General features: G+C 46.7%; 2 protein-coding genes across 3 annotated transcripts in view; one reads left to right on the forward strand and one right to left on the reverse strand.

The window, feature by feature from the left end:
* The window catches only part of CORO2B (coronin 2B), a 48249-nt gene extending 41096 nt beyond the window's left edge, over positions 1-7153 (forward strand). For both annotated transcript variants that reach the window (XM_042472329.1, XM_042472330.1), the window contains exons 8-12: positions 693-789; positions 1142-1254; positions 2301-2391; positions 3151-3290; positions 4333-7153. In XM_042472329.1, the coding sequence (XP_042328263.1) occupies positions 693-789; positions 1142-1254; positions 2301-2391; positions 3151-3290; positions 4333-4470 (579 nt within the window). In that variant the 3' untranslated portion in view covers positions 4471-7153. The remainder of the gene's footprint in view (positions 1-692; positions 790-1141; positions 1255-2300; positions 2392-3150; positions 3291-4332) is intronic.
* A 1914-nt stretch (positions 7154-9067) lies between these two features.
* On the reverse strand, positions 9068-22278 carry ANP32A (acidic nuclear phosphoprotein 32 family member A). Its single transcript, XM_042476750.1, has 7 exons — positions 22020-22278; positions 14838-14987; positions 14020-14142; positions 13719-13917; positions 12891-12988; positions 12366-12429; positions 9068-10717 (listed from the first exon to the last, which is right to left on the reverse strand). Exons 1-7 carry the CDS (start codon positions 22071-22073, stop codon positions 10656-10658), a joined length of 750 nt encoding a protein of 249 aa, XP_042332684.1. The 5' UTR covers positions 22074-22278; the 3' UTR covers positions 9068-10655.
* Positions 22279-22317: the final 39 nt, after the last annotated feature.

Raw genomic sequence — 22317 nt, forward strand, 5'->3', positions numbered from 1 at the left:
ACGAAAACAACCCACATCTTATGCATGGAAGACCTTAGACCTGGCCCAGTCTGGAAGCAAATGAGCACTTTATAGGTTTGGGGTGTTCACTTGGTCCAAGTCACTGGTCTCACAGCCTCAGTTCATCGACTCACCAAGCTGTTGGAAGGAATCTCAGGCACAAATACCTCCAAAGTACAGGTTATCCCTTATCCAAAATGCTTGAAGTATATGGGAATTTTTGGATTCTGGAATACCTGTCTTTGCATATACAGGTTGAGTCTCCCTTATCCATAATGCTTGGGACCAGAAGTATTTTGGACTTTTTTGGATTTTGGAATATCTGTATTTGCATATACATCCATAATGAGGTATCTTAGCGATGGGACCCAAATCTAAACTCAAAATTCATTGACATTTCATATATACTTTTATACTCACAGCATGAAAGTAATTGTATGCACAGTATTTTTAATAATTTTGTGCATGAAACCAAGTTTGTATACACTGAACCGTCAGAAAGCAAAGGGGTCCCTATCTCCCATGAGAAAAGTTTTAATTTTTTGCACTATTTTGTAATTCCGGATAAGGGAGACTCAGCCTGTATTATGAAGGTGGCTAATGGAATTGTGAATATGCGTTGCTTGCGTTTTATGGTGCAGTGCTGCCTCTTCCCTGGTCTATAAACCCCTTATTTCTCCCTTTGCTTTCAGGGAGATGGGAATATCCGCTACTATGAAATCAACACAGAGAAGCCATACCTCACTTACCTCATGGAGTTTCGCTCTCCTGCCCCACAGAAAGGCCTTGGTAAGGTTTGCTCACTATCTGTGCCAAATTTCGGAGTGGGTTGGCATTGGCGCATGAGAAGCATTTCTCTTCTGCTTCTCCCTTCATCAGCCTTCATTCTCCTAATTACGCTTGCCAGATCTCAGGACCTTCTTCTCCAGTCTTCAGGGGAAGGGCAGGAATCTCAGGGTGAGAGAAGTGCTTTGAAAGGCATACAACATCGTTTTTTCCATAAGCTGGGAATGACTTGAAGGCACACAACGTCGTTAATTGTTGGAGAAGGGCTATGGGACAGCCATGCACCTTAGGATGCCTCCTGTCTTCCTCCATATTGTACGAGGGCATGACAGCCCTGTCTTCTGCTTCTTTGCAGGAGTGATGCCAAAGCACGGCTTGGATGTGTCCGCATGCGAGGTGTTCCGGTTCTACAAGCTCATCACGCTCAAGGGGCTCATTGAACCCATTTCCATGATTGTGCCAAGGAGGGTGAGTGACGCAGTTGTGGTGGAAAGGAGACGCAAGGAGACCAAAAATTGCAAGCATCTTTGGGTGCAAAATCTGTGCATTGTGTGCAAATGTTACCCAGATTTCCACACCAACGTATTTGCAAGAAGTATACTTTCCCCCCCTGCAATTGAAAATTTCACTAAAAAGGTCAGAGCACAGTTCTCCTGCGGCCTGTAAAGGGCATATTTCCCTCTGTATCTCTCGATCTACACGATCAGAAAACTCCAAGTACAGTGGTACCCCGGGATACGAATTGATCACGTTACGAAATTTCCGGGATACGAAAAAGTTCCATTGGAAAAAACTGTTCCGGGATACGAAGGTTTTTTCGTGTTACGAATTTTTTTTCGGCGCGAAATTCAAACGCGCGGCTTGCCAGCGCTAACGGAAAGCCCTTTTTGGCTTGCGAAATGCATCGGGTTACGAACGGCGCGGCGGAACGAATTAATTTCGTAACCCGAGGGAGCACTGTACCTTCTCTGATTACCTCTCCATCCAAACATGCACACAGAGACTAGGCTCTGCAACAGCCCAGAGTGGTCTCTTCTGTACCAAATGACTGCAAACGGGGATGTCCTGATGCAGTCAGGACCTCAGACAGCTCCATTAAGGTTTGGTATAAAGGCTGAAATGGATTTGCTGTGCCAGGCTGCAGAAATAACCCAGGTTGACGCCACTTTAACAGCCATGGCTCCAGCCTATGAGACATGAGATTTGCAGACTGTTGTGGCACCAGAGCTCTCTCTGCCAGAGAAGGCTAAATGCCTCTTAAAACTACAGTTCCCACATCATTGAGCCATGGCAGTTAAAGCGGTGTCAAAGTGGATTATTTCTGCAGTGCAGATGCAGTTCCATGGTTGCCAAGCCTTGCTTCCAGGTCCCCTTAGAATGACTATCCACTCCTATTTTGTTTAATTATTCTTTCCATAACATTAAAAAACATCCTTCCCGAATCTTTGCTGGAAAAAAATCAGAAATGTACCCATTATTTCAAATGAGTTCTCTATCTCCTTTCTGCCTTCTAGTCAGAAACGTACCAAGAAGACATTTACCCAATGACTCCGGGAACCGAACCTGCCCTCACGCCAGACGAATGGCTAAGCGGAATGAATAGGGGTAAAGGCAATTTCGTAACATCCTTGCGGGATTTAATAATGCCCCTCGTGAGCTGGACTATGATATCTCACTGCACATGTATGCTTTTATGGCTGCATCTGCACTGCAGAATTAATGCAGTTTGACACCACTTTAACTACTATGGCTCAATGCTATGGATTCATGAGATCTGTAGTTTTTTGAGGCACCAGAGCTCTCTGACAGATAAGGCTAAATATGTCACAGAACTACAAATCCTATAATGCCATAGCATTCAGCCATGGCTGTGTCAGGTTGCCCATTGCCTAACATATTTGCTGTCTTTTTCCCCTCCAAGAAACAAAATGCACCCTAAGGTCTGGGTGCGAGGCTTGTCTACTGCTGCTGCTCCTAGGAAAAAAGAGCTTTAGAAGGATCCATTCTATTCCCCCCATTTGCAGCCAGGATAGTAGATGCATTTCTGGAAGGGGATGGCACTGCGGATGAGATGCCACAAGATCCTGTTTCACCTTGACTTGAGATCCCTGGCATTCTGCACATGCCCAGAGGACATCTGCTCAGACTGTAAATCCCAACATCCCCATTCTTTATCCTACAAAGATTTACCTAGGAAGGATGGAAGACAAATATAGGACTTACCTTGGCTAGGTCCCATCCATTTTGTATTGAATCTAGTCTGGATTTGGGGACACATTGGAGACCTCTTTGTTTCCAAAATTGGCTTCTCCAGTTTCGTGTATTTTTGCAATTGTTGTCTCCTATTCTTCTTCTCTATTGCAGATCCCATATTGATGTCTTTAAAGGAAGGCTATAAGAAAGCATCCAAAGTAGTTTTTAAGGCACCTATAAGAGAGAAAAAGAGTGTAGTGGTGAATGGCATAGACCTTTTGGAAAATGTGCCCCCCAGGACAGAAAATGAGGTAAGGAATAAGCAAACATCTTCTCTCTCCCCATCCCAGATCATGGTGCTTTAAGCAATACAAATGGCCCCCACATGAGTGTATCCACAGGGCAGAAATAAAGCAGTTTGATACTATTTTAACTGTCATGAGTCTAGCCTGCAGAATCCTGGGGTTTGTAGTTTTGGCGAGGCACCAAAGCTCTCTGACAGACCAGTTTGGATATTTTACCAAACTACAAATTACAGGATTCCACAGGAATCATAGAATCATGACAGTTAAAGTGGTGCCAACCTGCTTTATTCCTTCTTCCCATCCTAATTTCTGAAGTTTCATGGAATGGTACAGAGTAGAAACAAGCATTTTGGCTTTTTATCGCATGCACACTTCTCCAAATGGTTCTGCTTTTGTCTACACAAACTGAAATCTGTTGTTTCCACTAAAGGTAAAGGTCTTCAGGTTTACAAGTTTTGGGTGCAGAGACAGCCATCAGCCAAATATCTGTCTGACTTTGCCATTTTGGCAACAGCATGCCAGATTCCTACAGTCCTGCTAAGAGGGAGACTGTACCCATCCTCTTGTGCTTTTTGGGTTTGTGAAGAATACCCACAACTTTTTTTGTCCTTGGTGAGAAAGGGGATATTTGGTCCCCTGAAAGACTCATTATGAAAATAGCTATTTTATTTTATTTGTAGTTTGGGACATTTTGAGGGCGGAGGATCATTTGTGCGGGAAGCTTGAGATATTGCAGAAAGTTGTGTTTCATGGAAAAGCCAGTCTTTTTATGTGGAAAGTGGTGCATTATGCCTGCTCATCACCATTTTATTTTGTACAGAATCAAAGGTCCCTTTGTGCAAAACCAAAGATTCTGTGCAAATCTATTTTCTGTAAAATCCTCATCACTGCCGCCTCCGCCGTCATCCTGAAACGCCACAGAAAAGTGTGCAAAAACTCACGTCATCTTGCCCAGTGGAGAGAAATCATTTGACACTGTTTCTTCTTCAATGCAAGGATGAAAGAAGGAAAGATTCCTACCTGTTTTCTCTCTCTCCCCCATTTCCAGCTGCTTCGAATGTTTTTCCGACAGCAGGACGAGATCCGGCGGTTGAAGGGCGAGCTTTCGCAGAAGGACATCCGAATCCGGCAGCTTCAGCTGGAACTGAAAAACCTTCGTAACAGCCCCAAGAACAATGAACTGTAAAGGACTTTTTCTAAACAAACTCCTTGTTTATACCCCCGTCTCTAACGCCCCTTTGTCCACTTTAACCCCGTGATATGAGCCAGAGTCCCCACGCCAAAAGAGGGGTGCACCCACTAACTGGAAGTATGTCCTTCTGTGGTTGTTACCTAGCACTAAAAAGACATTTTACCCTAACTGAGAACTACTGCATGAAGAGGACAAAGGGATCCGCTGGATTCCCCGTGTTCTCTTGGAGTCGGGAGAAAAGTCCATTTGTTCCTTGACGCCACCAGGTTACGGAGTTCGCCAAGGGCACAAGTCTTTTGCATTCAACCTCGATCTTTTCAGGGCCCAGGAAATGAAAAAGGAAAACCTGCCTGCCCTGCAAAAAAAAAGCAAGCAGAATTCATTCCTATTCATAGTCTGGTTTGGGATTATTATTATTATTATTATTATTATTTCCTATGCAAAGTGTGATTGACAATATACATTGGGTACAGAACTGGAATTCAGGTTTGGAAAAACTACAAAACAAAAAACTGGAAGGTACAGGGATGAACTCAGCATGAATTCAGCCCCCTCTTTTCCAGGTCAATGTCCTGAAGGGTTTTGCACAAGCCAAAGAAGGTAAACCCCAGCAGCTCTTTTAGGAATGCTGCAGATGATGCTGGTGGTTGCATCCTTGAAGGCCATGCGCTGCTTTCTCAGCGTTCCTTTTTAAAAAAAGAAAAAAACCTATACCTTCCCCCCCCCCCCAACCCTATGGCCACTGCAATTCTTCATATTAGGGCAGACCCATATTAAAGGTGCAAAGAGGCTTGCTGCTAATGTGTCCACATCTGGTTAGTTGTTAGATAACAGAGGCAACGCTCAACCTGGAATCTGTCCTTTCTGAACAAATGGGGCTTGCACCAGACTGGGTTCCTAGCTGTTTTAATCCCACTCAGTGATAGCTTCCATGCCAGTGGGTTTCGTGGATCCATTCTGGGTTTCAGACTGGATTTTAAAAGACTAGATACAGAAGCTTGGACAGTTCCTTTACTGTTCAGACTGAAATCCAGAATGGACGCAATACACAACTGACCCAGAAGCCACCAGATAACCCCCCACTTCTTCAGATATTGTCAAATGATTGTTAAACTCATATGAACACAGAAAGAAGTTGCAAGAGTCTTGCAGATCAACATAATCATGAGAATCAAGGGGGAAATGGAAGCTGCTTTGAAGACCTTTGGGACAAATAGCCACCTAGAAATACAAATATAATAACTGTTATCTTGTTCCCTTGGAGATAAATCAAAATGCAACATGGGGAAAAGCCAACAGGAGATGTAGAAAAGGCAGTGGGAGTGATCTGTAGTAGCTGGTGGCTCCCATGTCCGCTCTGGGTTCAATCCAAACTTTTAACAGAGTGAAATCATTGAGACTATTTGGGAGAAGCTGCCCTTGGACAAGATTCTGGCAAAGGCGAATCACTTCTCAAAAATCTCCTTAGCAATTGTGATGAAGTCTTACTTAATGGGACTGCGTGGCATAGTGGTGTGAGCATTGGACTATGACTCTGGGGGACATTTGCAAGTGTTTCATGGTGTCACAACTACCTGTGAAATTGGCCTACTGCTGCAAAGCCAAGCCGAAAAGCACGCCATCCTAAAACCCTTCTAGAATACATTGGTTCAACAGTTACGGTCATAAATGAGTGCATGGGGGTGGTGTGTGTGTGTATGTGCTGTATAACAGATGGGATGAAGATAGGTGAGATTTTTCCATGAGAAATATAGTGACACCAGGAGGCCTACCTTACAGGGTTGCTATAAGCCCTGGTGTCCTTACATTGCAGGAGCATCTGAATGCAAAAAAAAAGGCACTATGGGAATGCTGCGTATTAAATGCACATAGCACTTGCACTTCTAGGGCTGGAATGAGGGTGACCTGTTGTCCCTCCCTGGACATGCCGTTTGGTCAAAAGATGCCCCTACGAGCGGGACGACTGAGCCAATGGGGAGGGCCAGTCCTGCAAATACATCTCTATATGAAAAAACAAAAACTGGGTCCAGACTCATCTCTCCTTTGGGGGTTAGCTGTTGCACCAAGATGGACTTGCATTTCTGGGGCTGGAACGAGGGTGGCCTGTTGTCCATCCCTGCCCCAGACATGCTTGGTCAAATACATCTTTATATGACAACAACTCCAGACTTATCTCTCCTTTGGGGGTTAGCTGTTGCACCAAGATGTTTTGACTGTGCAAAGAGCGAACAGACTTAAGAGGATGGGACTCTGTTGGTGTTAAGAGAGGGAATTTTTGCCAAGTGCAGCTTCTTCCATCATTGCACTGGAGGAGGAAGCTTCACCTATCAGATGCCCTCTGTGACGGACACCATTCCTTCAAGCAAGGCTCGTGTCGGACACCCTTGGCATCATCTTATGCGGACAATCACTTTTCTTCAGACTGAGACCCAGGTGGCAAGGAAGGCGGCCGCTTTGGGTGGACACAAGCCATCTCCCAATCTCAAGCCAGGCAACTGTGCCCACATCCCTGTTACCCACCACCACCATCACCGCCACTGTTTACACATCGTGCCCGGTGCCTAACGCTGATCCCCCTCCTGTTCCGTTTTCTCACTCGCTTATTATTTATGCTGCCATAAAATAGTGAAAAAAATTAAATGATAATAATAAAACGTTACCAAGATACCAAAACCAGCCCATGGTGACATCTTCTTTCCTCTTCTGGGGTAGGTTGGGGAGCTGGAGCCAAAGCAGTGATTTGGGGAGGGGAAAAGATAAGGATGACAATGAACAACTCAAGTTTCTAGTCCTGATGTCAAATCCCGCCATTTTGGTTGTCAAAAGTGGCTATTTGCTCACTTTTGGATCTTGGAAGCTTCTTTTCCAAAGTGATTGGTTCTCATTCTTCGTTGCAGTGCTCAGAGAGAAGTACGGTGGTCCCTCCACTTTCGCTGGGGTTAGGAGTCAAAGACCCCCGCGAATGTGGAAAAACCACAAATAATAAAAACACGAATCTTTTTACCCAAGACAACACTTCTCTAGGAATCTCCAGGTCCTCCAGTGCAATTCTGTGGTCAACATCTGCCAGACATCAATCACAGAATCATGCTGGAGGACCTACAAATGCCTAGAAGTGTTTTCTCTATGAACTTCTAAGTTCTCCAGCACAACTCTATGGTCAGCTTCTAGCAGTTGCGCTGGAGGACTTAAGAAGAGCTCATATTAAAGGTGCAAAAGTCAAAGCATCATGGAGGGCCAGCTGTAACCCATTGGCATTACTCATTAGGAGACTGAAAAGTAACTCCTTGCATTATTCAAATAGCCATGTTAGTATGTGAAGGGATCCTGTAGCACCTTTTGAGACTGAAAGATTGTAGCGGAAGCTTTTTTAGAATCAAGTCTGCTTCTTCAATTGCATTTGATGAAGGGTCCCTTTGTATCCTTGTGTTACTCTGTACATTGCCTGTTACTTTCCCATTACTTTGGGGGGGGGGGGTTGAAAGGGGAAAATTGGTGAGGCAATGTAAAAATAATAAATCTGTTGGTCTCTAAAAGCACTCTTAAAAGTAACTTCTGAAAGCAATGATAAATGGTTACTGTAGGTGTCTTCAAGTCGCCTGTCGATGTATAGTTACTCCATGAATTTCATAGGGTTTTATTGGACAACTCCAGTTCCTTCCTCTGAAATAGAGCCTTCAGCACCTGCTATACCTTGGTGGTACCCCATCCATGTACTAACCAGTGCTGACTTTGCTTAGCTTCCAAGATCAGGTGCATTCTGGAGCCGTGTGTAAGCGCATGTGCCTTCAAGTTGCCTGATGACTCATGGTGAGCCCATGATTTTGCAGGTTTTTCTTAGCAAGGAATGCCAAGAGGCTCCCTTGCCAGGTCTTGCCTCTGAAATACAGCTCAAGTACCTCATGTGGATGGAACAACCAAGGCTGACTCTGCTTAGCTTCCAAGATCAGACAAGATCTGGTGCCTCTTTATGACATCAACGAAATTAACGTCACTATTTTACTAATTTTACTGATTATGTGCATTACATTTGAAAGGTCATTTTACAACCCCAAAAGTAACTAGCTGGAGCTAAGTCTTACATTATTATTATTATAGTTTATTTCTATAGTGCTGTAAATGTACTTATAACTCACTGCTTCCAAGATCTGTCTCTATGCAATTTCCGTGTCAGGACTTTCATGAGTCAATTTCCGACGACTGCCTCTACAAACCCAATGTTTGCATCCCAATCTCTCTCCATGGCTCTCCCTCCAGTGACTATTCAGATTACAGTTTGGCCTGGCCTGGAACAAAGCACAAAGTCCACTTTTACCAATGGTTTTCTAGGAATGTCCCACTTTACTACACGGTGGTGAGGGGTATACATGACCTGTCTTTAGCAACTGGTACTCAACAGTCGATCCAGATTATGTCCAAGGGAGATCTGTTTAAAGAGAACAACTGATTTGGAAAGAATCCTTTTATATGCTGCTAAAAAATAATATGAAACGAATCCTTTTACCAAAACCAAAAAAGCCCTCTTGAAAAGCCAGCCTTGGATTCCCACGTGGCCCAATTTATTTACTCCAATAAGCCACAGGAAAAAAAATTGTATAAAAAGATTTATTGAAATTCATCATTGACAAACAAGACATAAAACTCAAAAAGTCTGGCTCTTTGGGGAGCAAAGAGGGAGAAGGTTGCAACGTTTTTGTTGTGGTCTTTTTATACACAGATGAGATATCGACTAGGAAATACAAGTCACTTCTATCGCTATTTGTTTGTTTGTTTGCTTGCTTTTTTCAAAGAGGGATATGAAATTAAAACTGTACATTCAACTAGGTACTCTGCAGTCAAACTGACTGACTTCTGCAACTAGGTAAGAAAATACAACTCTTGTGTTAGCATCCCATGCTTGGAGTGTATGAAAAGAGGCTGGCCTAGGCCCCCACATGCTGACGTTGTCCGCTCTGGTAGTACTTAAAAGGGTTGTAAAAATGTTTTCTCCAGCGCTAAGACAGAGCAGAGGCGGAAACAAGATCCCTATCGCTTCATATCAAGGGCTGGGTTAATATATTTATATATATAATATCTTACAGACCAAAATAGTACACACCTTAGTTAAAAGGGTTCAAACATTTTCTTTTTTTATTACAACTGTCAGATTCATTTCACCAGTTAAACTCAGGAAATTAGGAACACTTTTTTATATATATTTATAGATTATTTCCATGGCTGCCATTTACAGAGAACTGTCTTCCATATACCCTAAAAACTAAGAAGAAGCAAGGACACAATCCAGCGAGAAAGGAGTGGCCCCCGAAAGAGTTACGGCGCGGTTTTGGCGCAGCTCCTGTTCGCCGGTGGGTTGCGCTCAAAAAAAGGATGTTGAAAAAGAAAAAAGGGGGAAATTCAAAGTCACCCCCACAAACTGGAAACAAAAGGGGAGAGGGCAGATTTCGTATTTGGTCACTATTTACAAACAACAAAGTAAAAAGTTACCTAGAGAAAGAGTGGAGGAAAAGGGCTTTCTGGGAATGGCAGCCATTCACAAACAGGCAACAAAGGAAACACTTGTATTGGGGGTCTCTCTGCCCCACGGCTGCTGTGGCTGCAATGCTCTCAAGGCAAGTTTTGCTGCATCCAGAAGAGAAGAAAAATGGGGGGGGGGGGGGAAATATACTTACAATATGCTCAGAGACTGGCAAACGCCGCCAGTTCTAAGGACTTAAAAAAGGAGCTCACTGCCATCTCTTATTCTGGCCACTTCCACAATCTTCTTGCTCATTTATTTTCTTTTTTTAAAAAAGGTTTAAAAAAAATACCCAAAGGATCCAGGATTAGCCACTCGGAGGAAAAACAAAACAAAACACAACTCCACCACTTGCTTTATATGTTTGCTATTGCATTATAAACAGGAACTAATAACAGAGGCAAAAGGAAACATCTCCAGAAAACAAAAGTAGGAGCGGCCGAGTTTTGTGGAAGTGTGTGTGTGTTTTTAAAAAAAGGTTATTTTAATTCCCTCGCCCGCAGAATTACACATTTCCTTCTCGATCCCACAGCAACATTACACTCTGGGTAGGAGGGGGGTTTGAGGGTGTATTTGTGTGTGTGAGAGAGAGAGAAATACAGGGTAGAAACAGTCAAATCACAACAGGAAATTTGTCCCCCCGCCAAGAGATTGTATGCTGAGTTTAATCGTCGTCATCTCCTTCGTCGTCAGCCTCTCGTTTTCTCTTTTCCCCTCTTTCTTCCTCTGTGAAGGGAAGGAATTACAGAGTTGGGTTAACATGGGGTACTTACCATTGGTAGTTCCTACAAGGGATAATCTTAGAAGCCCATCGCCAGATCCTACACTGAGCCAGGGCATTATTAATATCTTCTACAGGAGTCAGACAGTCTGGCACATGGACAAGCATCCCTACACCAAAAAGCGGTACCTGTGGAAATTCTCCTTTCCATGCAAGGATGCCGCACTGCAAATTCCACAGCAAATCTAGCCATGCTCTGCAGTGCACTGCACAAGTAAAGCCTAGGCCCAACTCTGTTTCTCAAGTGGTAAAGGCCTGAACAGCAACGAGAAGGAACAGCTGGGCAGAGCCCCTTCCTCTGCCCCATCCAGTGGGCCATCAACTGGTCCCTTTGCCAGCTGCCTCTCTCCACATCCCACTGCCCTGCCTCTTGAGTTGGCCACCTAAGTGCTACATCCAGGCTGGGCAAACTGCAACTCTCCAGATAGAATCATAGAATAGGAAGGGACCACAAAGGCCATCCAGTCCAACCCCATTCTGCCATGCAGGAAATCCAAATCAAAGCATCCCCATTGACAGATAGCCATCCAGCCTCTGTTTAAAGACCTCCAAGGAGGGAGATTCCACTAAACTCCGAGGAAGGAGTGTGTTCCACTGTCGGACAGCCCTTTCTGTCAGGACGTTCTTCCTAATGTTGAAGTGGGACCTCTTTTGCTGTAGCTTGCATCCACTGTTCCAGGTCCTAGTCTCTGAAGCAACCTCCCTTCAAGATGGCAGCCAAGACAGTGAAAGGTCTGGAAACCAAGCCCTGTGAGGAGTGACTGAGGGAGGTGGGTATGTTTAGCTGGAGAAGAGGTGACATGGCAGCCCTCTTTAGCTATCTGAAGGGGTGTCAGAAGAGGGAGCCAGTTTGTTTACTGCTAAGATTAGGGCATGGACTGCATTAGATTGCAAGAGATTCGCCTAAACATCAGGAAGAACCTCCTGGCAGCAAGGGACAGTGGATGAGACTGCCTCAGAGGTGATGGAGTCTCCTTCTTTGGAGGTTTTTAAACAGAGGTAATTCTGTGAACAGCCCTAGACAGCACAGCTGCTAGTAAGGAAGGCTGGAGACTGCAGTCCCACCATAACTTGAGCCCCATATTTTGTCCACCCTTAAGCTAAATGCTGGGACACAGTCGCAGGCTTGCATGGCTGGCATTCATAGTTTTTTGTGGGTTTTTCGGGCTATGTGGCCATGTTCTAGAAGATTTTCTTCCTGATGTTTTGCCAGCATCTGTGGCTGGCATCTTTCTCTGAAGGTGCCAGCCACAAATGCTGGTGAAATGTCAGGAATAAACTCTTCTAGAACATGGCCACATAGCCCGAAAAACCCACAAAAAAACTATGCTGGGACACACTTTGTAGTAATCCAAAGTGTCAGGGAGAAAAACAAATTCTCTTTAGAACCAAGCCATCAAACAGAAGCCAAGAAACCCATAAATAAATAAATAAAAGGGGGGTGACCCCTGTGGGAATGGGCATTCATGAGGGGGGAAAGCCCTCAAAATGGACTGCAACATGTAGAGGAGCAATGTACAACTGTGGGCTTCCGAAAGCTGAACTGCCACAGCCATAAGAGTTAGCCGGAACAGCCAGTGGTTCTGCACTTACCAGTAGCTTCTTCATCCTCCTCTTCATCATCTACCTCTCCATCATTATAGCCTTCTTCATCCTCCTATGGAAGCCAGGGAGAGAAAGAGGGAAAGGGAAGCTTTACTCTTCCACCCAATCTTTCAAGCTGGTAACAGCTATTAAAAAGCTCTGGACGCTGCCATTAGGGCTCCATCCAGCCTTGGGTTCAGGGTGGGTGGGGAGAGCGACTGCCAGGGGCTGGAACTTGGAGGGCCACAAACCCAGCTTGGCTGGCCTTCCAGCCTCTCCATTTTAAAATTTATTTTACTTAATCATTTAATATTCAAAATGCACCAATGCTGCCATGTTTTTGTCTTACCTTTCTGCTTTTTACCAAGGCCAGAAGAGACCGTTTTTGTTTAAACCAAGACATGACTCTCAATCTTATTAGTAACAAATTAAATGACAGCTTGGGGGAAGGATTCAGAAACAGCATTGTGGAGCAAATCATGACCCCTGTCCCCATGGGCTTCAATGGCTAACTGTTTCTCCCTCCCCATTCACCTCCTCTTCGCCACTGACATCCTCCTCTTCGCCTTCCTCCTCCTCGTCCTCTTCTTCGTCATCTTCTACTACCTGGGCATCTTCGTCATACTCCTCTTCTATAAAAAGCAGGCAAGGTCACCAGGTCAGTTTGCTGCTTACTGCAAGGATTCAATGAGATCAACCCTGACCTCTTGTGGCAAGAGAAAAACACTGCAGAGAGATGAAGGCCTGGGCGCAGTTCTTCCATCTCACAAGGCTGATCCCTTCGCCTGGTCAACCACAATGGCCAGGCAGAGACCTACAGAAAGAGCAAGGAAACTGCCCTGTGCTCAGGAGCAGGTCCTTCGGAGGTATGCTGTAACTCCACACTGAGGGTACGTTTCACTCTCATGCAAAACAGGTACTGACAGACTCTTCCTCCTTGTCCACAAATTGACCCCCTTCCTCTCCTTTGGAGAAGCTATCTGAACTAGTGGTCACCATCCCCTCTTTTAATCATGTTTCCCATAAAGTTTAGTTAGCTGCAAAACAAACTTCCAGAGACTACAATTGAGATTCTGTGATGCCCTCTCTGCTTTAGCTCTTGTATTTTGATCCTTCTTCTATCACTCCTGCAACCTGAGTATTCATCACATCATCTGGCTATAAGAAATGCACTGCACCACATCTACATGGATTTCTCATTATCCAAGCACCTTCCATGCTTTCTTCAGGACAAGCTAGAGTGTTTTTGAGTTTAAGAGCTTCAGAAAACTCGACTGGACTTTTTCTGATATGCACAGCACAGGGAGGTTCATTTCTACTCTTGGGAACAGCCCCACCGAGCCCAAAAGCTAAGGGACATACCATCTTCCTCTTCCTCATCGTCATCGAGGCCTTCCACGTAGCCCTCAGCGTCTGAGTCTGGCGCCTCTTTGTCGTCTCGGTCATAGCCATCCAGGTATGTGAGTTGCGGGAGGAGTTTGAAGACGTTGTCTCTGTAGTCATTCAAGTTAGTTACCTCACAGTTGAAAAGATCTAAACTTTTCAGGTTTTCTAACTTTTCCTGAAAAGGAAAGGGAGAGATTGACACAGAAACTGAAAACAGGTACGGCATGAAAAGGTGCCGTCGTTCTGTAGCCCTTGACATACTTTTACGCAGACTTACCAGAGGCTCTATTGTACTGAGATCCTTTATTTTGTTGCCACTTAGGTTTAGGTGTGTGAGGTTCGGACATTTTTCTGCCAAGACTTCCAGTCCTCCTGAGATTCTGTTGTCACTTAACTCCAGCTGAGGGTGAGAAATTTTTAAGAACTATTTTGTTACCATTTCAAATATATATGTACGTATGTGTGAGAGAGAGGAGACAGACAGACATTGTTTATATGAGGGTGGGCAACGTCCAGAGAACTCCCAAAGAAATCTCTTCAATTGCTGAAAAATTCAGTCTTGAAAAAGAGGTTGGATGGGCAAGGGACATCAGGGTAAATGCAAGAAGGCAGATGGAGCAATGTAGTGATGGCTACAGAAGAAGCAGGAGGCAGAAGAGGAACAGGTCAACTGCTAAAGGAGATCAGGTGATGATCAGGTAAGATGGAGGCCAGAGACATAGCAGTTCTTGGTGAGAGACAGAAGACAAAGGCCATGTATGTGAGCCTATCTATGGGCAAAGTTCAAAAGCAGAGAAAAGGTAACGGCAAAAGCCCTTCTTTCAAAGGGAAGATATTGAAATCACCAAGGTGTAGAATGGAAGTGTGCCTGGAGTGGAAAAAGCACACTTATTTGGGGGAATTTCATTACATTAACAAAATATACCTCGCCATTAACAACAGCTCGTAATAAAGCTTAACCATTCTGATTTGCTCTTTTATGAAAGGCAAAGCTAGATACAGGTTAAAAGACCCTCTGCTGTGGACCATCAATCCCACGTCTAAAAAATGCACTGCTTTCCTCATAATATTAGCAAAAGGAGGACATCCACTCACCTTCTTAAGTTTGTTTAACTTTGGTAAGTTTGCAACTGAGGTGAGGCCTACGTTGATTGTACTTAAGAACTCCAGCTCTTCAAATTCATCTGTGAGGCCTTCGATTTTGCCTTCGTTTGACCTACTGTTGTCAAGAACAAGCTCTTTAACCTACAGAGAAAAAGTTAAAACAACAATAACAATAATAATTTGTTCTGCTCCTTCCCCCCCCCCCCTTTGCTAACAACACATCTGAGCTCACAAGCACCTTTGTAGCAAATGGCAACATCCTCTTACCAGAGTTCATCCTAAGCTGCTGCTGGACAATTACTTTGCATGTCTTGAGCCAGCATCCAACTGTAGTGTGTACAGGGGGCAGTTTTTGGGTGGGGAACCAGACAAAAACTGCAACCTGATGTGACAAGAGGCCTTATTCTGGTTGTGATTTGGAAGAGGATGTTGGTAGGGCTGTGTGTGTCTATGTATGTGCTAAATGGCTGCATCTGTAAGCCCTCCAAGTGCATTGATAAGATTGTTTGGCGCCATTTCTGCCCTCATCTCCCCCCCCCCATGAAGAAGCCATTGAAAGGGGAGAGGGTCTAGGATACGCCTGGGGGCTGCAAACACACAAGGGACCTCACACAGCCCACCTCTGCACACAGAGAAACCCATGAAAGACACTTCCAGATAAATGGGTCCAAACAGCAGAAACATCCTCAACACTGACCTGTGAAAACTTCACCAGAATATAATAGGTCAGCTTTATGTAGTCGTCACTGTAGAAAGTGCCAGATGACTCCTTCCTAAATCTTCGTTCGAGATGTAGTCGTCATAACCATCTCCCTCTTCCCCCTCTAGATCTGGCAGGTAGGTTATCATCCTTTTTAAGAATTAGGAAGCTAACCCTTTTACCTTTCCAGCCACAAAGGACTGATTACTGTACCATAGGTTTTCCCCAATACACATGCTTTGAAATGGGTCTTTATGGCATTCCTTTTGTAGGGAGGAAACATGAGTCTTTTGAGTGCTGCTTACCTGGCTCAGAAGTGTGGAATTCGCAAGAGATTAAAACAAGCAGCAGCAAAAAGCAAAACTCTATACCTTGCAAGAACAGCAATGTTGCCCCTGTGCGCGCATGCACACACAACCTGGCTGCTGCCAGAGTAGAGGAAGATCCCCTCCCCACATCATCGGCAGAGCTGCCGTTGGAGCCAGATGGCTGGAGAACTGCATTAAGCAAAGCTGTCTCAGCAAAAGGAAGGTTACTGGAGAGAAGCTGAGCGGCAAGGACTGAACGCCCTGCTAAGGCATCCGTGTGCATGGTGCGTCCATGCTTAGATCGCAGGGCTCAATCCCTCCCCAGGCCTCCTCCCAGCAAGAGATCAGGCCTATTTCTTCTCCCCTGCTATGTGGGGTAAGCTCTTACTCCAGCCGTAGGGTGCTGGGAGCATCAGAGTCCCTGGAGCTACTCCTGGGACCAGCCAATCATTAAGTGGCAAGGCACACCGAGGGCCATCGAGTGTAACTCCTTGCCAATGCAATATTTGGGCCATTACGTACGCCCGACCTTGCCAGTCCAGAGGTTTCCCATGCAAACCCTTGAGGTGGGCAGACATCATATCTTGTACTGATAGTATCCTCAGCTGATGAATTCCCTCCCAAGAGATGCACCTGGCCCCTTGGCTGATACTTTGTGGGCAGGCAGGAAACTTCTGGCCTGTGTGTGTGTTAATTTTATGGCCTTCTTTTCAAAGCCCTCTCATTTACATGCGCTAATTGTGAGATCCTTAAAGACAGTCTTTTTCTGGCCTGCCTCTGGATAATTTTCTGAACCCCACTGCTGTTATTTATCTGCTGTTATTACTCTGAAGGTTACATTAATGGTGTTGCGCTATGTTGTTTTGTTTTCATTGGGCCCGTACAGACAGACCAAAATAAAGCTGCTTTGGGTCACTTTGGAGGTATGCTGTTTAAATGACACACGCATCTTAAGAAGCCAGAAGGGCGCATGCATCATTTAAACAGCATACCTCCAAAGTGACCCAAAGCAGCTTTATTTTGGCCTGTCTGTACGGGCTCTTAGTTTGTGTTTCTGAGATACTTTTGTTATGACAGGATCCAGGTTGATCTCTAAAAAACTTTTATTTCAACGAATAATAGTGCTATAATTCTATAGCGTGAATGGGCCTCAGAAGCCATGATAGGATCTTGCATGGCTTCACAATTCCCAGATTACAGAGAAGGAGAACACAATGGACTGAGAGCTTCTACACTTCAGGCTCAAGAAGAAAGGTATCAAGAATTCCTCTTCTTGTGCCTTTCAAGTTCTAATATAGCTTATTGTTGTATATACTTATGTTTCACAGGGTGACAATGGCAAACCCCTTCTGAAGAAACCTGCCAACAAAACCCCATGATAGGTTCGCCTTGAGGTTAACCTGAAGTCGAAAATGACTTGGAGACACAGCAACACCAACAAATCCCTTCTGAAAAATGAACATCACAATACCAATGATTTTTAGCCTTGCATTTCAGCACTAGCCTGGTAGCCACAGGTAACCAGTAAAGGTAAGGCAGGTGAGTGCTACTGGTGAGCAAGCAGCCTGGGGTGCTCCACTCCATCTTGTGCTCTGCAAAGAGATGGAACAGTCGGTTGCAAGGGCTCTCCATCCTCTCTTGCCAGCTCACTAGCCCATCGCTTTTGGCAACTTTTTCGGCCGCATTTTACCATACCATCAAACTAATCTAGTTGGGGACTAAAGTCTAATGAAGTTACCCCAATCAGTTGCATCTGATTAATGGCACTTTGTAGTTTAACTCTTGCTTGGACAGGGGATATGATTGTGGTTTTGAACTAATATGTCTTGAATGTGGCGCTCTATTACACAATATGATAGAGTTGTTTGTGAGGTGATGGCAGCCTACTCATTGCTGTGTGCAGCCCTGTCCTTACTTTTTATAAACTATCATTTGTTTACACTCTCCAATCTGCCTGTACATGAACCTATGTTGTGTTTTAAATTGGACTTTTGTAATTGTGCTGGCCAAATGGCTGTAATAAAGTTTGTTTGTTTGTTTGTTTGTTTATTTATTATTCAGAAATCAGCAAGACGCCCTTGTTCTACACACAAAGGACGCAGCACATGGTCAGAGGTGGTTGGTTTCAAGCCACAAGGTTTCTGGTTCTCAGAGGCTCTGTAGGATATTTTGGGCAACCCAGGCTTGGGATGGGAGGTTGTGCTGCCATTCTTGATGGGCTCACCCTTCTCCTCAAGAAGATGCATTTGCACCAATAAATGCTGTTCCCACGAATATCCCTTCCACCCAAAAGCTTCTGTCCCTGCTGCATGCTATAGAGGCCAAGCATCATGATACGTTCCGGAGGCAGACATCTCAAAGTCATCCAACTGCAGCAGCGGAAGACACACACAGACCAGTTAAAAACTCTCATGGGAATACTAAATACAACCTGTAAATAACTGTTACTGTACAGCAGGAGTCAGTCAGTTAGCCATGCCCTCCTTCAATGCTACTTCACTTGCTTCTCTCCTCAGTTGTGCTATCTGAACTTTTTGGAGCTCTGTGTTTTTCTCTGTCCCGCTCTTGGGGTCACTCCATTTCATTCCTCCTTACATCCTGTTTTCCAGAGATGTTGTTGTCCTTTGCTCTGCATTGTGTTATCATTGGTCCATTGGGGTCAAAGTGATGTTATTGCTGTCTTTAGCTCTGCATTGTGTTATCACTGGTCCATGGGGGGGGTGTGTCAAAGGGATGGCCTTCTTCTAGGCAGGTGGTCATCATACAAGCATCTTCTGAAAACCTCAGGGTCAACTCTGCATGCTGGTGTCTCCCTTTTGCATGTGTCTCCTGCTATTTCAGCAACACTAAGGGCAAGCAGTCCAAGAGCTGAATCATAAACAGAGGGAATAAATCCAAAAGTGAGGCATGGCTCCATTTCCCACCTGTGTCCTGGAAGTGGATTTGTTGCAGGATGGCCTTTCAGAGGTAACAGCAGGCTCCTGCTCCTGTTCTGTCCCATGGAGTGTGCTGTCCCCTCAGACCCACCGGCAGTGATGGTCAAACACTACCACCATCATGAGCAGAATGAGCCCTGCCTTTTCTATTTTGTCTCACTCAGTTATCTTCCATGGTAGGAGTGAATAAACAGCATGTGTACAAAAGGTTTTAATGCATAGCTTACTTATCACCCATGGAAAGGGGACTGGGTCACTGTCAGTAGGGCCTTTGCAGGACTTTCCCAGGGCCAACAAGGAGTGACCCACATGTGCTCCCAGAGCCATAGGCAGCCCTCATGAAAGGTCTGGGCATCCCTATACTTGCACAGTCCGCCAGTGACGCCAGCCCTGGGTATGCTGCCCACAATATTTATGACACAGAGACATGAAGGCCGCATGAAAAGCATCTGGTAGGAACAGATTTCTGTCCAGATGGATGTGCAGGGGTTTATTGATGGAATAAGCTTGCTGGTTTTGCTTATTTCTAAGGCTGCAGCTGCACTGTAGAAATAATCCAGGTTGACACTATTTCAGCTGCCATGGCTCAATGCTATGGAATCCTGGGAACTGTAGTCTTGTGAGACACTTAGCATTCTCTATGAAACATCTGCCAAAAATTGATCACAGAATCCAGCCTGGAAGTCCTACAATTGCCTAGAGGAGTGTTTTCTTTAGGAACGTCTAGGTCCTCTGGAACAAACTCTATGGTCAACTTCTGGCAGAGTTGCACTGGAGGACCTAGTGATTCCTAGAGAGAGAAAACAATAATCAAACCCCCAAAGAATTATATCCACAATAGTCAAATCCACAAATGCGGAGGGCGGACTGCCTAACCTTTTAAAGTAAGAAATACACATCCCTCAAAGTAAGCACCTCAATGATGCTTTTGGGATCAAATCCTGCCCATCTAGATCTGTCCAGAATGCCACTTCATACTAATTAGTGCCTGTTGTTCATCAAGGGGATTACAAGATTGGAAGCGCAAGCCCTAGAGGCAGATTACAGCAGAGGTGAGTAAAAGGGCTGCGTCTCAAAGGACTCAGAAGGAACGTCTGTCTCAGGCCAACGTCAGTCTGCAAAATTAGGGAAGCCTCATCAATTAAAGAGTTATGCTGCACCTGCTGCTAACTCCACGGAGGGGGGGCCAGGATGCAACTCCAAACACACCCGATGTTATGCCAAGTTACAACTTGCCGGATTGAGTCGGAGCAAAAAAACCCCAGGACAACATCTGTGTAGCTCCCCCTCATTCCGGTGGGTTTCATACAAGAGGAGCTCCCAACAACGGTTTGCCTGGCATTATTTGTATTATTACTCATTAAACTTAACACCAATCCAATACATGCATAAAGGAGATGGGGAGTGGGACTGAAGTGGAAGTAAATGCAGTACAAGAGGAGGAAGGGGTTTCCAAAAGTGGGGTGGAGTCCCAAAATGGGAGGGGAAAAACAACCCTTCCTCTCTTGCAGGCTTGCTCTGGAATCAACTCATCTGACAAGCCTAGAATCATAGAGCTGGAAGAGGTCCCTAAGGGCCCTGATCCAGTCCAGCCCCCTTCTTCTGCCACAAACAAAGCATCCCCATGGACAGATGGCCATCCAGCCTCTGCTTAAAGATCATCACTCTCCAACTGCCCTTCCTCCAAATGTTCAGGTGGACTCTTCCATCCATTGTTCTGGGTCCTCTTCTCTGGAGCAGCTGCAAACAAGCTTGCTGCCTCCTCCTCCTCCTCCTCCTCAATATGGCATCCCTTCCAATACTTCAAGAGGGCGATAGCATCAACCTTCTCTTCTCCAGGCTGAAGACAGAATCACAGACTCCTAGAGTTGGCAGAAGCCCAAGAAGGGCCCTGACCCAGTCCAGCCCTGCAGGAAGTCACCATCAAAGCCCTCCCTCCCCTCCCCTCCCCTCCAGCAGCCTCCGAAGGAGGAGACTCCCTCCGCCGCCACCACCATCTCCATTGAGGAAGGAGTGTCTTCCATTCTGTCAAGAAGCTTCTCCCAATGTTGAGCTGGACTCTCTTTTCCACTGCTCCGGGTCCTCTTCTTGCTCCCTCCACATGACAGCCCTTCCAGGGTTTCACCAGGGCTATCATCCTGTCAGCTCTTAGCCGAAACGTCCTGTCTCTCTCTCTCTGGCCAGGCCCTTGCCCATGTCGGCGTCCCTCCTCGGGAGAGAGCCCTGCTTTGCCCCAAGTCCGCGCCTGGAAGGGGCTCCGAGCCAAAGCAGAGGAAGCAGCCTCCTTCCCCCCTCCTCCGCCTCTCCTGCCCCCTTGAAGAGGCCTCTGCTAAGGGCAGAAGGGTGGGGCTGGGGGCCTCTTCCAAGTCGGGGACAAAATGGCAGCAGCGGTCCTGTTTGCGTGCCCCCCGAAGGGCAGCCCAAGGGGGAGAGGGAGAGCCAAAGAGGCAGGGACAGGCGAGCTGCCGGCGGGGGGCTGCGCAGCGCAACCAGGAGCCAGCGGGGGAAGGCCCAGTCTGGACGGAGGAGCCCGAGTCTCGCTCTCGCTCTCTGGGCGGCAGCGGAAGGAAAAGGAGGCAGAAGGAAAAGATGGCGCCCTGCCCTACTTCCCAGCCAGGCGCCCAGAGGAGAAGGCAAGGCAGAGACGGCAGCAGGAGAGGAAGGGCCAAGGCCCGCGGAAAGAGAGGCCAGGCCAGGCTCGCCGCTTCCTCCTCCTCGGACCAACTTCCAGGCGCGCCTGGCATCCACAAGGCCTTGGGGGGGAGGAGAGTTTGGGCTCCCAGGAGGCGAGCCTTAGGCCCAGGGAGCCCTCCCGCCCTTTCCTCGGGGAAGGAAGGAAGGGGAGGCCAAGGGGGAGCTCCTGGCGGAGGAGAGAGAGAGAGAGAGGACCCCCGAAAGGGAGGCCAGGGGGCAGGCAGAGAGCCGGGCGCAGCAAAGTTTGGGCTTCCTGCGGACGGCGGAGGCGGCGGGGCGCCCTCTTCTTCCTTCCTTCCGAGGGGGGGACGGGCTCCCGAAGGGGCTTTCCCCGCCGGAGGAGAGGCTGCCCCTGGGGGCTCGGAGGGAGAGAAAGGGCGCGTTCATGAGGACGGCGGCAAAGTTGCAAAGATGGCTCCCCGCCCGCCCTCTCCCGGGAGAAGAGGAGGAGGAAGAAGAAGAAGGAAGAAGGGGCTCGCGAGAGGCAGCCAGCCAGCCAGCCCGAGACCCCCCCGCCCGCCCGCCCGCTCCTTACGTCGGAGGGCGTCCTGTTCCGGAGCTCCAAGTGGATCCTCTTCTTCATGTCCATGGTCCTTCCGCGCTGCGCTGCGCTGCTCTCCCTGCTTCGGCTGGCCCTGCGGCCGCCCCCCCGGACGCAGCTGCCCGAGGCAAGGCCAAGCCCCGGCCAAAGAGAGACCCAGAGAGCGAGAGGGAGCCAAGGGCGACGACGACGGCGGGCGGTGAGCGCGCCGGACGCTCCGCTCCCAGATCCCCAGGCGCGGGAAAGGCACCGGGGCGCGCGCGGGCGCGGGGCAGGGAAACAGCAGGGCGTG

This window comes from Sceloporus undulatus, chromosome 6 (assembly GCF_019175285.1).
Source record: "Sceloporus undulatus isolate JIND9_A2432 ecotype Alabama chromosome 6, SceUnd_v1.1, whole genome shotgun sequence".
NCBI lineage: Eukaryota > Metazoa > Chordata > Lepidosauria > Squamata > Phrynosomatidae > Sceloporus > Sceloporus undulatus.

Bases quoted from the DNA above. Each gene is read 5' to 3' on its own strand.
- ANP32A (XM_042476750.1), bottom strand. From the start codon at position 22,073: ATGGACATGAAGAAGAGGATCCACTTGGAGCTCCGGAACAGGACGCCC. The intron at 14,143-14,837 runs GTGAGTGGATGT...TCTCACCCTCAG, and splicing joins AGTTAAACAAACTTAAGAAG to CTGGAGTTAAGTGACAACAG. The intron at 13,918-14,019 runs GTAAGTCTGCGT...TTTCCTTTTCAG, and splicing joins TCAGTACAATAGAGCCTCTG to GAAAAGTTAGAAAACCTGAA.